Below are 19,121 nucleotides of genomic sequence, written 5' to 3' on the forward strand. Positions count from 1 at the left end.
TTTCTGAGAGAGAAGCAATACCCAGAGAGGATCGGCACTATATTCTCAATACCTGTTTCCACAGTGTTTTCTGTTTCTGCTGCCTCCAAACCATCCATACTGTCTTCATCCTCCACTGCAGTTTTTCCTCTACTCCGAGGCCTGCAAACATAAGAAGGAAAAACTCTTTTTAGACTGAAAGCATTTGTAAAATTAGGATTTTAATCACTTCATTTAGAGGGATGAATGTCAGCACTTAATTATGCAACATTCAAGCTAACCCATTACTTCAGTCTTGTACAAACTGGAAACGTCCTCCCCTTTTTCCCCGTTCTAGGTTTATGTCCTCAGCAAGGTACACTTGAATCAGCAGCTGGCCCTTTAATTTTATCAGATTCTTCTTACAAGAAAAACACAATAATGAACTTTTACTGACCAGACAACATACTAACTCAGCCAGATTTTGACACAAGCATCCAGTCTGCTCCATGTAAAATGTAATATAGAGAGGTAAAAGAAAACACTATCCAAAATCTGGGCAGCAGCTACTATAAAATAGAGACTGATCCACACAGAGCACCCTTAGAAGAAATTTCCATAGAATAATAATGATGCTAAAGCAATGAAACTGAAACACACATTATTTTCAGTGAAGCAATATTTTGACACATGAAGTAAAATGTTATGAGAGATGACTAGATGTCATCACATTAAAAAAGTCATCACGTGAGGACAGCCTGTCAAAACTAAAATACCTGGCAGATTTGTTTCAATTTCAACCAAGGTCTGACGGAAAGCAGACAGGTTTGTGCCACGAATTCCAGCCTTTTTTCCCTGCCTGGCTCTTCAGTAACTATCATGGTGGGCTGTTGAGAAGCCCAGGCATCCAGATTCCCAGCTGTTCAGCAGCCCATTTGAAAGGGAGCCAAGAGCTTGGCAATACGCCTCCCAAATTTTCAGGCTACTTGGCAACTTGCCTGGCATGCTGATGGAAAGCCTGGGAGACCCTGGGAGCTTCTGATTCCAAGTACACAAATTTTGAGCAGTTTGGGGCATCTCAGCAGCTCCAATGTCCAGAGCTCCCAGGCAACCATTCACCCAACCAACACGCCTTGAATGGGCAGTCCAGCACACGGGCACCCGCCTGCCCCCCCAGACAAAACCCCTCCAGTTCCTCTTTCACGGAGCACTCTCAAAGGTTTGGGTTTAGTTCTGCATTGGGGAGAAAAGGTTTTGGGGTTTTTTTTTTGAAGCGATTAAATCATTCCAAAACCAGCATTTCCTTTTTTTGTACAGTCTGTTATAGCACTTTGGTCCATCCAAACGATTTCCGCAGGACTGGAACTGCTAAATCAGCTACAGAAGAAACGCTATCATGCAATGCCTTTGGCTGTCCTGGATCAAAGAACTGAGCAGAGCTGGAACCATCTCTGGAGTCTGTGCAGGTTGCTCTCCTGCTAGAAGAGGATTGACTCTCTTGGACTACCTAGCAAGAACACCCCTTCAGACTGTGCTGGGACCATTTTAGTCTCTGTGAAGGAGGAAAGGAAGAATTAAAAGGAGGCTCAAACCAAAGTCTGAAAACCTCCCACTCAATTTACAAAGGAGCTGGGTGAAAGGGAAAAGCAAGAAGAGATTAAGGGCGGGAGGACTTTTCTTGGCATGCCTATAAAATTTGCTCAGGACAATGCTGAAAAACGTGAGCACAGACGGAACCCTAGGGATTACAAGGCTATTGTTCCCCTTGCCTGCTTACCCGTAAGCAGTGAAGCACACCCAGAACACAAAAAATATGTAACAGCCTTCTTACGAGAGACAGAAGCATCCCCTTCACTTGTTTGCCACTTTACAAGCTCCCAGTGTAGTCTCTTAAAACCCACATGTCACAAAAATTCAATCCAGAATAAACTGCACAATGACCAGAAGAAACTGCCTTGCACTCCTCCCATCAGCCCATCCAGGAGTAGTGACCAGTGACCAGCCTGAATGGGGACACGTTTTGGAAGTGGGAATGACACAAACACTGCTGGCAGCAGCATCTGAGATGGTCACACAGATGGATTCCCATTTGGAACCAAGAGTAGGGAGCAGAGCAAATGGAATATCACAGCCACTGGATAGAACAGGCTCTTAGAGCAAGACTGAGTTACAGCAAGGAGGGTAACACTCCTCTAACACTGAGAAAAACAAAGCAGCAGGTAAAGAAGCCAAAAGCTTTTAAGTATTAAATTTCTTGCAGTTCTTCACAACATCCCAGCACATCATCCAGCACCAGTGAAAGGACAGGAATGCAGATGAGTGAGAACACTTCCCTTGCTGCAGGAACGCTCAAAAGCTTTACACAACACAATCAGCTAAGGACAGGGATTATTTCTAAATCCCATCCCAATTATTCTTCTACCAACTACCTGTCTGCAATGCAAAGTTACAAGTCCATACTAAACAAGGATTACTGTAAAATCATCACAAACATAAATGATAATTCTACTTTTTCACAGATATCCCTTTTCCCAACACAGCCCTGGAGGCAAAACTTGCTGGATAGTGGAAGATGATGATTGTTTGTTTATTTAATCATTTACAGATGAATTTAGATTTGCTACTGAACTACAGTTCATGTATTAACACCAAAGTACCTCACAAAACTTTTTAAACATTTTGTTTAAACAAGAGCAGCATTTGTGCCTTGAACTCCCTATTTTATTTTAGCAACCTATTTAACACTAAGGAAAATCAGAGGTTCCAATTTATTAAACAGAGCTGCTTCTTTCAGCAGAAGATACAACCATATCTGGTGCTTCCTTGCTACTCCCCTTCCCCAAATATTCTACAAAAAAACCTTCTTAATGTTGCGCAGGTTTTAAATAAAACTGAAGAAACAGTGGAAAACATGGTAGATTATATCATTAACTCATTTTTGCTGCTTACATTCATTTCCCAATCATCAGAAGAGATTTTATAGCCTACAAATTTATGTTTGGCTTAGAGCAAAAAAATAATTCAAGTCACAAACCAGTGAAATATACACTGTACTGACAACTATAATTTAATGTTTCCACAACAAATGCCATTTGAGAAGGCCATACAGCACACCTAATCACTGCAATCAGCATTTGTAATAAGAATGGATTGTTTCTTGTTATTTGCATTAAGTTTAAACATTTTATTTAATAGTTTTATACATAAAGCTTTTGGCTGGTTTGCATAACACTGCATTTTTCCACTGACAAACCCTGTTAATTTTTTTTTCTCTACACTTATTTCCATTTGCCCTTAAATACAGAGGGAAAAGCATCCTGTTATCCATTCTTTGCCTGGGACTTGGTTTCTTCTGAAGCTCATCCTTCTGAAGGAGGATGTGAGAAGGAAATAGGGAAAAGATGGTGTTGAGGGCCAGTTTTTACAGGCCTAAAGCAATTATGAAACAACAGCCCATGACTACTGCCTTTCACCCACACAAAGCCAGGCAGTCCTAAAAGAAGAATTGTTGTATTGGACACCACAACCTCAGTTCTACTCTAGATCCTGAAGCCCAACCCCAAACTTTCCTACCAGGAGGAGCAACTCCATCACCCTGCAGAACCCCCAGCAGCTCAGAAATATTGAACACAGCCGAGCCACGTCTCCTGCAGCTCACAACAGACCCAGAACAAAATGTACAGGCAGAGCCTGACCAACGCACACTCTGGCAGAAAACAATAAATATCAGTCAGTGGGCAGGCAGGGAGCTTGGTACAGGGGCTGAAGGGCTGCCAAGGTCCCTGCCAGGCCTTCCTTGCCTGCCTTTTTCCTACAACAGAGGTCAATTTAGAAGGAAGAAAATACAAGAGCACATCTATTTCTGCTCAAAAGTACAGATCTGCTGAGAGAAATGCAACTTCTTGAAGTGCTTAAAGCACGTTCAGCATTTCATGGAATAAAGTCAACAACAAAGACAAAACTATACTTTTTTATTAATACAGGACTCCAGTTAAATATAATTACTGTCTACAATAATTTTACCCCTACTTCAATAAAATAATTTATCAAAATCCTTTGTGACCTACTCTTAATTTTTTTTATCAATTAGCTTTTTTAGCTAATGCCTTTCATTAATCTCCATCTTTAAATATACCACGGTAAACAAAAATCTCGTAATTCTTCTCTGGGTAAGCAACTAATTAAATTTAGCCCTGAGGGGGAAGAAAAGCCCAGAAAAAACCTTTCACAGGGCTCAGCAGAGCATTAGGTACTCCCTGTGCACAGGGGGAAAGCCCTGCTGAGGCTGCCTCAAAGCCCTGAGGACTTGGATACCACTGGGAGATCACCAGGTACCAGAGCAGCTTTTGCTGAATGCACAGAGGGCAGCATGGGAGAAATGGAAAAGTCTCTTATTCACCTGACACTAATGAGATACTGTTTATTTTCTTCTCTTTTCTGCATGATTGGGGGTTTTTGGTTGTTGGTTTTTTTGGGGGTTTTTTTGTGTGTGTGTTTTTTGTTTTTTTGAAAAGTCACAGCAACAGCACCATAACTGGACAAGTACAATGTAGGTCAAAAGTACATCTTGGATCTTACTCTTTCCACAAAGTGATCAGGGATAAGGCCATGGGCCAACATTTCCTGGAACACATGAAATCACTGACAAAGCTACTATCCCCAGATGCCTGTCACTGCCAGGACTAGTTTATGATTACCCAGAAGCTGCTGCCAGACTCCAGTTTCTGTAAGTCTTCCCTAAGTTGCTACCAACAAACCCACGTGACAGCTCATTCAACACCATCTATCAAAACTACCCCACTCACCCCATGCATTTTGTTCCAGGCTTATAAAAACAGGTACACACGATCCACTCAAGAGCTGACTCCTTTTTCCAAAATGCTGAAACCTCTACATCATTCAGAAAAGAAACCACCTTCCTTCATATGCTTTGCAAACCATGGAGCAAACTGATGGCACTAAATATATAAAACAGGGCTAATAACCTTAAAAAGCAGTGCAACATCTGGGATACAGTAACATCCTAAACCAGCACAGATGTCTTGTTAAACGAACATCTGTCCACAGCCTTACTCTGGAAGATGGTACAGGAATGATTTATAAAAAGGTTCAATTAGTGCTGCCATCAGCACGGCTAGTCACAAATTAACGTTCACAGGCACTTCCACAAGTGAAAGCTGTTACCCTCTTTTCAAGAATCTTTTTAACAGGTGTGCAAAAGCCACAGGCTCCCACTACACTACTACTGAACCGTGGAGTCCTAAATACAGCTGTAAAAGTTTAACTGTGCTTAAGTAGGGGCTAAAATACTCAAGGTTCAGCTGGTAGCCCCAAGCAAAGAGAACCACAGCAAGCAAGAATCATTCATGGAAATACCTAGGAGGAAAGGGGTATTTTTTCCCCTCTCTAAACACTACTTGATTACTTCTAAGAGTTGAGAAATCTTTATTACTTCTAAGAATTGAGAAAATTCTACATCTAAGTCTGGATAAAATGAAGAGCAAACTCTGGAAGCAAGGAAGATGCCAACTAGCTAGAATAAGCTTCAACAGCCCTAAATATGAACAAGGCTAAAATAGGAAACTCACTCCTATATTGACTCCAGCTTCAAACTGATCCTGATTTACAAGATTTTTCACAGGATTTTTTAATTGAGCAATCAGTAATAGGTGAAAATGTCTTCTGCACTTGCCCTCACTCTCCCCTGTGTTTTCTTCCGCACATTTACTTCTTATGTTATATATGTGTATACTAAAGGCTGAGGGATGCTGATGCATGGGAAAGATGTGCAACAGAAACATGGCAAGTGAAAGGTGACAAAAAGTTGACCGTTTACTAATAGAGAGAAGTGAAAACTCTTGTTTAACATCTGCAGAACCAGACTTTAATTAAGATGTCATTGAACTAGCACAAACTTCAGTTTCATTATTAAAACATCTCAAAAATACACTTGATATTGCCTATTAGTCTCTTGGTACAATCAAAGACAAATGTGTTTCTTATTAATTTTAATTTATAAAGCATAATAATCTAAATAAAATACTCCATCAAATAGAAGTGACCCAGCTTACATTTAAAACCAAAATATTGCAACTCCCCATCCTAGACCTCTTCTAGCCAGAAACTATCTAAAAAAGCGATTCAGTCACTCAACGTTATTCTTTTACTCAGGCTAAAAGATCTTCAGAGCTGAAACTTTTTCACATCTATATTTAATGCAGTTACTACTGAAAGCAATAAACACCTGGAATAAAAATTATAGCCTTTGAGATCAGGATGTCTGAGAAAAAGTGTAAAAAGAAGCTACCTCTATTGGACAATTCTCAGCTTAACTTTTCCAGTACTCCCCTGTGACAGGGAGATTTGTCAAAGATTTCCTACACTGCCCAAAGAAATGCAAATATAATTCTTTTAAAGATTATTTGTACCAAATACCATAGATGCATCTTTGTTTTCATTCTAGAGTACAGTCAGTGCTGACATAAATGCAAAGGAAACCCACAGGTAAATGCAAAGCTCTTGAGGAAACAGGCTGAGAGAGGCTGGGAGTGAAGTATCAAAATGGATCTGCATTGCATAGTTCTAATGATTTAAAAGCCAAATAAATTAAGTGTATTTGAGCAAATGTGAACTTTGGTTTAGCTGTATTTTTCTCAAATCTCAGTCTCAACTCAGTTTTGCAGAAGGCCACCAGACCCAGGAGGCTGAAGCTGCACTCTGTTCAGTGAGGAGGCCGATCTGGACAAAGCCACCATATTTCAGTACTTTCTCAGTTCATCCCTGATGCCATTTACAGTTGTTCAGTTTGAGTCTGGAACTGCTCTTTTGAGAGATAAAGCTGATGAAGGTTATCATAGCTAAAACAGAGCGTTATTAATGATCTCAAGACCATGAAGACTTCTTCCCAACTTGTTGCCCATTTGAGAACATCCTCAATGGGTTGGAAAGAGAGACAGAGGGTCACACCAGCCAAAGACCAAACCAGGAAGATTCAGTATCACTGATTACCAGTTCATTAACAGTTGCAGGTACATAAAATAATCTATTTTTCAAATGAGCCCATAAAATACCCAAGAAGTTACAGCTCTGCTACAGCCAATTATGGCCTGAGATACTGACAATAAACCTACTACATTGCAAAGACTTTTGCACACCTTTTTGTGAAACCATTACATGAGAAAATCTGAGTTGGATGTTCAAAGTATGGAGCCAGTCTGCCTGATCTACATGTATGGACTTCGGATTTGGAGACAGTTCCAACAACAGAGTGAGAAATCATAGAAAAGGCTTTCAGATCTTTTAACTTTCTTTTTTACTTTTTACTTTTCAAACTGACTGCTTAGACATCTATAAATTCTGTAAGTGAAAATTGCCTTCAGTCAACTATCTGTCACATTAACCCAGCAATGCACAGCACCAGAAACTGCTACAGGTTCTTCTTTCTCAGGAACCACATTCCCACTGATATGCAGCCTCGTTTATAGTTTTAGTTCCCTAACACCAAACATTTTACGTGCAGACCTGAACAATTATACGCTTTTCAGAAAAAATTGTAAAAACTTCAGATGCCATTACAGCACATTATGGATCTGCAGTTTTGCACAAACTACATCCTTTCTATATTTGTTACCAATGCACTTGGCCACATTCACTAACATAACGATGCAAAACAACATACTAGAACTGCAGCACTTGTAATATTTTTTAAAACCTTTTCTATAATCAAATTAAAACAATTTTTTGGGAGCACCAAGAGCTAGCAAGTAGAGGTACCTGTAAGTTTCCAATCCCAACAAGTTCTGTTTATCTACCTGGCTCCAGACTGGATAATGGCTCTGCCTTTGCAGCTCCCCCAGACAACAGTTAGTGTGAAGCACTTTGGTAAATTTGCTAAATAATCTTTAGCAAGTCCACTGACTGTTTTCACATGCTCTCTTTTGACAAACAAAGAGAATGAAATGGCAACATGAACAGCTGAGAGATCACTGGCATTGTGAAGAGCACAAATTTCTAATCTCTGCGAGACTTTCACACGTGAAAAATTCAACCTGCACCATTCACCACTGCTCTTGTCTACATTCCTCTGTCCTCTAAGTCAACAAAACTGCATCAAAATATGCTCCTGCACCCAACACTGCATTTTCCTGATGGGAAGCATAAGCATCCACTTCCATCTAACACAAGACTTGTTTCTCCATGACGACGGGCTATGCCAAGTTCCAACTCCTCCAATCTTGTGAACAGCCATGGTGCCCAGAATTTTTTACCCACATCAGCACCAAGCTCATGTCTTTTTTAAGAATTACCCAGCTCCTTGCTCTTTCACACACTGCAGGGTTTGCCTGCTACTCTCTTCTGAATAAAGGTGGCAACACAATGGTGAGGGCTGTAATTCTCATGTCTGGTGATTTCAGGATCCTGTACATAAAATTCAGTGGATCTGAGTCATCACGCATGAGAAACAGCTGCCAAGTACTTGGAACTTGGTAGAAGTTTTGGTCTCTGTGAACAGATTTTTGTAATTTTAGCACCATTAATTAGAAGTCATTTTCAAAGATTTCCTTTTGGAACTTTGCAGTCTGACAGTCTTATCACAGGAACATGGTGAAGATTCTTGCAAAGTGCATTTGTCTCCTTAAGTTAAATATCCTCACTGGATATATTTAGGTGCCAGGTGAAGGCTGTGCTCTCTGTCACACAGCCACACACAGTGCAGGTGTATAAACAATCTAACAGTCTAATACTTAATTCTTAAATTTTACTCAGAAAAGTGTTTTTATACCCAGCAAGTGCAGTCTGCACACAGATTATACAGTGTTGCAACCACTGCTTTTATTCATCATTAATTCAGGTCAGAAACTCGAAAAAGGATGCACATATTCAACTATCTTACATTTTAGATAAACTAACCCAACTCACATGACATCATTTTGAGAGGTTTCCAGATCTTGCATCTATCAAAATGCATCAGTCAGCTCAGAACATCTCACGCTTTCTCATCGAATAAAGCTCAGAATCTTTTGTCTCAAGTCACTTTTGCTAATGTCTTCAGACTTCACAGTAAACACAAGTCTTCCTGTAAATTACACGGACAATAATTCCATTCCTTCTTATGTTTTTGAAAAGTTTCTGATGCCACTAATACAACCAAAAAAACCCAACACCCTTCTCTCCCTCAGGTATGCGTTACAGGATTTCCTGAGAAAGCATCTGTCCACCAGTTTTACCTGAAATTATGATTACAAAAAGCAAAAAAGAACCTCTGGGCAAAAATTTCAGTGTATTTACCCTTAAACAAGCATTTAAGCTTCAACTAGAAGGATCAGGACATGAAAGGAAGGGCAGTACCCAAAGAGCTATAAATAACCTGCTTTTATACAAGAGGCTGGCCTAGAATACATTAGATAAAATTTTCTTTATAATAGTCAAATTAATTGATGGCATGTAAGAAAAGCAGTTCTTGCATGTCAACCACAGTTTGTCATTATCCATCTAAAATGGATTTAGACAGGAAAAAAAACACAACAGAAATGAATGTCATATCACCACGTATCTTTTCCATCTGTTAGCACCCTTAGTGCTCCTTATAAAGAAATACATTTTTATTTCAGATAATGTCAACAAGTATTATGAAATATTTCTCTTTCAATAAAACTGCTAAACCTAGGAAAGCCAAAGGGAAAAAACATAAGATCTGCTCACTAATTAAAAATCCATTAAAACTTAGTCAGAAGGCTTGGAAAACCTCAGAAGAATAAAAATAGATCTAAGAAGAAAATGGGCAATGGAATCAGATGGGTGTCAGTGTATATTTATAATTCACATGAATTGTTTTCCTTTCAACAAAATTGTTTTCAAACTAGATGTAAAACCTAAAAGCCAGATCATGAAAACTATTTTATACCAGAGTAAATAAAAGTCTGGAAATACTATTGTGAAATATAAACAACAATATAAGTAGCATAATAAGCAACACTCCACAGCACAGGCACAAGTAATACAGATCTTCAAACACCTCTAAAAGCTTCTGTATGAACAGGCATATCAATCTCTAGGGGTGTTGATGAGGTAGAAATTCTAAGATTTTTGTTAATAATTCTGCTAACAGTAATGTGCCTAAACCTTTTTTTTCATCCCTGAAGAAGAGTCTTCTAAACTGGAGTTATAAATTTGCCTTCTGACAATTACAGACAGCTTACAAACAGCTCCAAGTAATTTTAAGAGAGAACTTTCAAACTTCTGTTCAAAGGATTGGTAAATTAACCATTATGATTTGGGACAATGATCATTACTGTTCACCAAAATTTCATCTATCTTTATTCAAGACCACTACCAACTATACCAAGCTGGTTTGTGTGTTTTTTCTCCATGCCAGACTTCAGCCCTTCAATATTAAATACATTAATTAATGCTACTTTTTTAAATTATTGGGTGGGTTAATTATTTTTTTCACGTCTTAGTTCCTCATTTCTTTAGTATGCTCTTAAAGAAAACCTTTTAAAAAGTGAAGTTAATAAAAGGATGGTGTTTCCAGCACTTGATGCCAGAGGAGTTCTCCTACCTGCTGATCACCTTCACGGTCCCACCCTGCCCAGGCTGTGTCAGAACTGCCAGCAGAGAGTGATCTACTGCTCAGCTACGTCATATGATACAGGTCAGACTTATAAACAAAATTGTCCCTGTGTCACATGAGAGGGGCACGTCCCCAGCCAACCCTGCTGCAGCAACCACTACAATGGAAGTCATCCAAGAGGACCAACTGATACCTCCAGGTCAAGTTCCTTTGAGGCCACCATCCAAGGACACCAGGCTGCAAGCTCATTCCATTTGCTGCCCTGCAACTTGCACAAGGTCCTCAAGTTCTGCAATTTCTCTCCAGTTGCACAAATATACTCAGTTGTAACATTTAAATGTGGTTTTTAGTGTAATAACAAACAAATTCTCAAAATCTAAGCTCACTGTGGAGAAAAACACGAAAATGTTCAAGATTCAAACATGCAGATATGGCAACTTACAAATTATACTAAGTTGAATTAACACTGATTGAATTTATACCCAAATTCAAAAGAGATCGTTTTCATCCCCATCAGTTTGCTTCGTTCATTGGAGGCTCATGAAAGTCTGTGCTGGTAGCAGCCAGGGAGAGAGCAGTGGTAGGAAAGGGTTACTGGAGAAGCAGGAGAGAAAATAAAGCCAGTGGAGCTTCTTTTAGTGACAGTGCAAGTAATGCTGTCTAAAAGGATTTGGAAATCATAATCTGAATCCCTTTGCTTCCTAACTTTTTTCTTTTTTTGCAAACCACCAGAAAAAAAGTAATGAAAATAATCAGAAATGATACTGCAGCTGATTTATAATGGGACTATTTGTATATTTACCTAATCTTTTCTGAGCACAGACCTTCTGGAATGACAGCTTCTTAGATATTTATACTTTTATTTCAGCTTGCTTTTTACATATACACATATGCTTCTAATTAACATTTACAGCATGGAAATTCAGTTCTACTCACCAGACCACACCATGGAGCCTTAAAAATTATCTTAATCAAACGTTTCAGAAGTACTTTCAGGTATAAAAAGCTGGCAGAGCAGCTCTGAAAGAGCTATACTGGCAACCACTTGTGAAGATGACACAAATAGGAAAGCACATACATGAAACTTAATGGCCCTAAAGCCACTCATATTTATCCAAGTCCTGCCTTGGTGTCACGACAGGACAGAGCAGTTCCTACTCACAGCCACACAACAGTGTTAAAATAATTATTTTTTTCTTAAAGAGTATTCTGCATTTTTTTTGCAGTATTTTTGCACACTGAAATTTCTCCTTGAAGTATCTGAAAGCCTTTATGCTAACAAAAAGAACTACAATTGAAGTATGCCTTGGCTTCAGAACCTTAGAAACCATTTGTCTTTTGCAATCAATGCATTAAAGATAACGTTTGAAAAGGATCTTCAACCACAAAGGTGTTCAACATTCATTACACCATCCCTGGAAAAGCTGCTACAGGGAGCGCAATGAGAACAGAGGTCTGACTGCTCACAGATTCAGTGGACACAATGCCAGAATCATTATCCATGCCAGCCCAATATCCCTAACCATCACTCAATAACCGGAATTGATTGAAGCCCATCTTTCAGAAAGCCACTCACTTTGCCATTCCCATTGTCGTTTGTTCCTCCTTCTGAATTCGTGCTCATTTCCTTTGTCAACTTCTCTGGTTTCAGCTTTCAACCACTGGTTCTTGTCCCTTTTCCTCTTACATCAGGGATCCCTTAAGAACTCAGTGTTTTCTCTGCCAGAGATATAATCCACTGTTCTCTAACTACTACTGGTTTTTAGGGTTTAAATCCCCCACCCCCATAAACAAACACACTGAGCATCTCTACCTTCCTCCCCAAAGCAATTTTCTCCAAGCTTTCTACAATCTCTGGTCCTTTTCATGACTTTTTGCCAATATTTAGGTCTTTCAGCCATGGATATCTGAATCACATTGAAATGGCAGCAGCAAATCTCACAATCTCTATGATAAACAGAGCTTCAGTGCACAGCCACAAACATCCCACTCTTCAAATCTCTTGCCAGAAATGCTCCTTTTTCTGGACTGCAACCCCATCCCTAAATCTCTACATGGCAACATCATCCCCTCTCCTTATTCTGAAGAGCATTTTAACTGCTCTTCTGCCTCTTCCCTGTGCTCATCCATGTCATTCCATATCCAGATTTCAACAGCAGTAATTGTTATTAATATTGACTAATACCAGACTTCACTGCTGGAGGACCACCCAAAAAACCCAAAGCAAAGCGATGACAGTTCCCAAAGACAACAAAGTGCTTGGTCAGCCAGTCCTTAAACCAATTACTGCAGGCTTTATTCCACTGAATAATTCAAACAAATAGTTTTAATCAGAGTATAAAACACTGTTAAGCCCAGCACCTTTAAAGAAATCCATTTACATTACATCTTCATAGAAAACGATGGATAAAGGAACACATCAGATGACCTAATACCTACATCAAAGGAAACTTGTAAAACTCACAAAGTGGATAAAAGGATGAAAAGGAAGGGAAAGAATAAAAAAAGCCCACCAAACCCAAGAGTTCCTGCCTCTACAGAACACAGCAAATGTCTTCATTTCTAAAACAAAAAGTATCCATATCTGCCCAAAAGTCACACCTTCCACATTGCCATCATTTCAGTGCAAACCATGGGATTTCACAGAAGCGAGCAGTGTGTATTTCAATACACTTTGTAGCATAATAAAATATTCTACCGAAATTACAAGACCTAAAAAACAATTACTTTATTGCTTCTTACAACTTTTTCACTGTAAAATTCAACTCCAAGGTAGTAATTGGCAGGGACAAAATTATGTAGCAATTAGGGCATGACAGCAAAAGCAAACAAGAACTGAAAATGGGTTCCACACTTCTGGTAACAAGCAGGTAATTATCACAGCAGCTTGAAAGGGGCATAATCAACCAAACTGACATCATCCCTCCCACATAATAAAATGTGAAATCCCTTTACGTGCAGTGTAGCTCTTACACACAGCTGGTAAATGCAGCTAGTCTAGTCTCGATGTTTGTGTCTGCAGAGCAGCTGAGGTTACATTTGGGATGGTTCAAGAGTGGATAATTTTATTTATTTATTTAGGATGGTAATAGCTATTACATGTTTTCATCCGATGTGGATTACAGATACTATCACTAGAAAACACTATTTTATAAAATTGCCCTCTCTTTTCTGAGTATAACTTTGTTTTCAAAGTTCCTAAAAAAGAGAAGAAAAATCTTTGCCTACCATTACATTTTCACCACCATCTACAAGATAAAACAGGTTTAATATTTTTAACATATAAATAGAAAGTTGCTAGTTTTAAATATGCTTCATTCTTAACTACTCTATTTTACCAACAACACTTTTTTTCCCCAGGATGCATTTGTTTAAACTCAGGTGTGAACATTAACTGCTGTCTCAAAGCAGCACTGTGTTGTGGACACGGCTGTTGTTATCTCAACAGTGTAATTGCAAAATAAACAGTAACGTATTCATCTTCATCATGTATTTGAAGTAATTAAAACACGATTTTAAAACCCATTCATTTATCTGCTGTGCCCTTTCAGCGCTATTTTACTGGGAGATTCTCACTCATCAGCGCAGTGCTCGGAAAACCCATCAGCCCGAACTGACTCAATCAAAGGTGGCTGCTCCATCCCTCAGAGCAGGCTGGGGGGAACCTCCTTCTCTCCCGTTTTGTATATTCCTACCTCGTATCTTCTCCATTTTCTCCCTCTTTGTGTTGACAAATCCATTTACCACCACGCTGTCTGTCAATACCATTAACTCGCTGCTCCCACCTTTTTCCAGCTCATTAACAGCAAGGCCAGCCCAGCACTAATCCCCAAGTCTGCCGTTAACTATTTCCACACACTCCCACCTTTCCATGGCTTTCCCTCCTTGTCCCTTGGATACCAGAAATTTCAAACACACCGGAATTGCAGCTCCGTTTGTATTGATTTTTCATTACAAATTTCCAAAAAACATTTACAGACTATCTGCACCTATCATTTTGTAAACTATGCTGCAAGTACCATAATTAAAATTAATTATTAACCCTTATTTCCTTACCATTAAAAGCTCGGCACTAACACATCACAACACGAATTCTTTAGACAGCTGTTAAGCAATCTATTTTTTATCATATTTTTTGTTATATTTAGACTTTTTTTTTTTGCACAAAATTCTCACAAAGATAACACAAAGCTGGCTTCCTGGATCTCAGCTTCTGAAAAGTATCAGGGTAGTTTTGAGTACTCCTTATAAAAAATTAAATTTCTTGAGTGTGTCACCTAAACATGGAAGGTTTGATTTACTGACAAGTAAAGCAGATGTGGGCACACCAGGAGATATTTAATTGCTGCTATATGTTACTGACATGATAAAAATGTTAATATTATACCAAACCTGTCTTTTTTTCTGCATATCTAAACCATTTAAAATCTCAAATTATTTCAACAGGTTAAAATTGTTCAAGTTGCATTATCAAGACTTCTCTAAACTATAGAGAATTTTATCACTGCAAAGCGATAAAAGCACAAGTTCATAATTTAAATCTATACTATAGCGAAAGGAAATGTCAACCTCAAAGCTAAAAAGGATAAAGACTAAATAAAGACTCACAGAAATTCCAGGCCCCATAAGCGCCACAAAAAGCACATAAAGTCATCTGATAAAGGGACAAATAATTGGTTTTCTTCTTGGTATCTGGATCCTACAGTAAAGGTAACATGCTTGGTTTAGGGTCCCTAAGGGAAACTTTCTTCATCTAAACAGCTGGAAATAATGTTTTGTTGGGGACAGTACAGTGTTTTGAAGCAGAGATCCTTCCAATGAAAGCTCTGAGAACAAGCCAGGAAAATGAAGTTAATAGTAACACCAAAAATTTTACCTTCTCTACACACAGACACACCCCAACACCTTATTTCCTTCCAGTCAGTTCTACATCTCAATCTGCAGATATGCAGAGGGTTTCTTTCTTCCAAAAATGAGATCAGAAGTTGAGGTTTAGCTTCCATTGGAAAACAAAAATAAACGTGGGCATGAGTCTCACTAGACACACCCCACATTAGCACACCCCAACACTTAATTTCTTGCAAAATATAACTAAGTTGGTAATGCACACCATAAGAACTTAACAAATAAAACAGTAACACTGACAAAGTGTTCTACCATTAAACAGAATTTCTTAGCAATGCCACTGAAATTGTGGCTAAGCTTAATACAAAATATCACCAAATATAAACTTTATTAGCTAAACACATTTCTCTTCCTCCTCCTCCAAGTCAAATGCAAGCCTGTTTACATGCTTAGCCTTGGATGTGCACATGAAATAAAAATATATGAGTATGAGACCCTGACTCAAAACCATCACAACGTGCACATGCAGGGCTGAGTAATTAACCTGTGTAGTTTGTCAAGGACTGTCTAAAAGCCCTTTGGTTTTCATACATTCTGTTATCAGCATAATTCAGAGCATTTAGATGAAAAGCCTATATAATTCTAAACTCTTATAAAAGCTGCTTTTTTTTATGAAATCCTACAAATTCTGGTGAGCTCTTTATGAATTTTTCTGAGAAGAATTGTGTTCTTTCAGGTTTCCTTGGCCATTAATTTTATATTTGGGTTCACTCAAAAGAAATCATAAAAATTAAAACTGCTGAACCTACTAGCTAGTAAATATACCATCACTACAACAAAACAAGAAAGAATCCATCAATGGATTTGATTTTTAAAATTAGTGACAGCACATCTTAGAAAGCATAATGCTGCAGAATGAATGGCAGGTGAAAACAATCTCTGAAAAATGTCATCCACTCCTAAACATCTCAAATAAAATTTGCTACCCTATTGCACCAGCTGCAAAATTCCATCTCTGCTGCCTTGTACACATATGGAAGACTACAGGAACCAAATTTCACACCATCAGGAAAATCATGGGCCAAATACAATGGTGGTCTGACACGTTACTCACCTACACCTCAGTAAGAAAGGTTTCCTTTTTATCAAGAAAAACTTTCTTGATAGAAGAGATTCATTTCAAAGAGATGTAACAAAAACTACCAAGGCTAAGCAGTTCTTCAACATGACAAATGTATCAAAAGAAATTGTACATAAATAAATATACCTCACATAAGCAGCTACTACCAGTTTACTACAGGTACCATGTTTGAATAAAGCAAAATGAGTTAACAGTATTCTCCTACAATCAGATTTTTAATACTTGCATTAAATCTAAGGAAAACAGTAAACTCCTATTATACACTTTCAAAAACAAATTTATAATAGAGGTATGCCCGAAGCTGCATCATAGAAAAAAAAATAACAGCCAACAAAGTATTTAGAATTTTCCATCCTATTATTCAGGAAGATCTAAGAATACCAAAATATTTTTAAAACAATAATAGAAAGTGAAGCCACATTAGAAAACCTCCCCCTAAAGCTTGCAGTTATTGCAGTACTTCTTAAGGCAGAGTTTCATGACAAAAATACTCATTTTGTGCGGCAGAGACACACAAAAGGATTCTTCGGGATGCCAAACACTTTCAGAACTCTCCAGTGATGACTCATCCTGTTATGTATACAAAGCTTTCATTAAAAAAAAAAAAAAAGTCAGTTGGCATCATTACAGATCCTCAGTTAGCGATCTTCAACTTACTGTTAGTTCTTGTACAAAGTATTCTAAACACTGCAGTGAAGTATTCTGCTATGCTAATTTTGGGGAGGAAAACGTGCAACTTAACTTGAATGGCCTTTCTTACACGGAGTTTCTACTCCAGTTCACAAACAGCTCCAAGATGGCCTCAAACAGAGTTTGGAGCTACACAGAAATTCTTTGTTGCTCCACAGCAGTTCCTTGCCAGTCGCGCTGATCAACTATTTTGCCAAAACCAGAAAAATAAGTCTTTCAAAATGAGTCTTGATGACTGGAACAAAAAGAACCACTTCTTAAAGGGAAAAAAAAGAAGAAAAAAAAAAGCAGGGGGGGAAGGGTAGTTTAACTGCTCCTAAAAACTTTGAAAGCATTCCTCCTGGATATCTCCTTAGAAGTGCTGTTTCAATCTCCCCCACCCCAAATTAATTAATTTATTTAGATAATCTCTTGCTCTGCAGCAAACCCACAATAAACTAAAATTGCCACATAGATGCAAATAATTGTGATGAACTGTGCTGCTCAACTGACAAGCATTTTTTAATAAGACAGCTTTCTTTTTTATATATACAACTACTTTGAAATGTGGTGTTGGTTTTTTTAATTGGCTGTTGTTTGCTTTACTTATACACACGAATGTTTGCAAGATGTACTGAAACCAGAAGCCTCCCACAGCACAGTGTGCCTCCATCTCACTCCATCCATTCTTTCCAGACTTGGTTCCAAGTCAAGAGGGTCCTTTCCATTCCTGCTCATCTTCTACCTGCAGCAGCCACCTCCAAAGCCGGGTAGGGAGGAGCTTGGGCTCAAATAAGCTTTGACCTCCTCAAATTTATCTCCAGATTCACTCCACACAGGCAGCAAGTCTGGAGTTTGCAGCCCTCCCACAGCATCGTCTGGCCCAGCTCAAACAAACAAGCGAGATAGAAATAATTTCCTTTATGTTCAATCCCTCCAGTCACTCACTTCTCTAATAATTCAGTTCCTAGTGTTGATCCTTTTCTAAATATGGCCACATAAGCATAAGCAGCGAGTCTCAGTGCCAGCTATGCAATTTCTCTTTCCCACTGGGGACAAGTTTTCCAGCATCTCAGATGTTTTCAGAACAGACGCCTCCCCCACCACTGCCACATATACATTTTATTTTATTTCTTATGAACGCCTCTTACCCACAGCAGTTACAAGTGCCAAATCATCTGATTTCACAGAGTGTCAAAAGAAAAGCCAGATCTAAGAACTTTTATAGCATTTTCTATTCCTTCTTCCTCTGCAACATGTTGATTTGGAAATAATGCTCTTCATTCGCTCAAATTCCAGTGGCTACAAGAAGTCTGCTGTCCCTCTCCAGTCATTTGCACGGACCACAGCACTTAATCAACTACACCATGTTTCTCTAAGTTTAAGCTGTCCATGGGTACTGTCAAGGTTCCATGTGATCAAAGATACAAACTAAATTTGTGGATTCATGCTATGAGTCTCTAGCTTTAAGCATACTGATTTCCATGTTTCACGAAAAATAAACCCAAGGAACAGCCCATTTTTCACTGCTTCCAGACGAGCTATGAAGGCTTGTGTAAGAAAGCGTAACAAAATCTTTTTATTTTTTTTAATTTAGTTGTAAGTTTTTGTTATTCTCTCATTACTTATGTACTACCACAGGTGGTCATGGCAAATTACCAACATAATTTATGCCAGTTCTTTAACTGCAAGTCTAGCTTACTAATTAAATACCAGGAAAAAAACACCCAAACAAACAAAAAAAAACCCCACACCCCAGTCTTCAGCAGTTAAAAAGCAAAGGTACAGGAAAGCAGGAGACACCCCCAGACAACAACAGAAGCTTCATATTTGTCTTTAGCAGATTATGTTTAAATGAAAGCAGACACCATTTTCATTTCCCTGCATTTAATGAGAGGTAGGTGGAAGAGGGCAGAGGAACAGGGAAAGCCCCTC

General features: G+C 38.6%; 1 protein-coding gene across 9 annotated transcripts in view; it reads right to left on the reverse strand.

Moving 5' to 3' along the window:
• KMT2C (lysine methyltransferase 2C) overlaps positions 1 to 19,121 on the reverse strand; it is a 186,837-nt gene that overhangs the window by 140,086 nt on the left and 27,630 nt on the right. For all 9 annotated transcript variants that reach the window (XM_014269160.3, XM_026796590.2, XM_026796597.2 and 6 more), the window contains one exon: positions 53 to 141. In XM_014269160.3, coding sequence (XP_014124635.2) covers positions 53 to 141 — 89 coding nt within the window. The remainder of the gene's footprint in view (positions 1 to 52; positions 142 to 19,121) is intronic.

This window comes from Zonotrichia albicollis, chromosome 1 (assembly GCF_047830755.1).
Source record: "Zonotrichia albicollis isolate bZonAlb1 chromosome 1, bZonAlb1.hap1, whole genome shotgun sequence".
In the NCBI taxonomy this organism is placed as follows: Eukaryota; Metazoa; Chordata; class Aves; order Passeriformes; family Passerellidae; genus Zonotrichia; species Zonotrichia albicollis.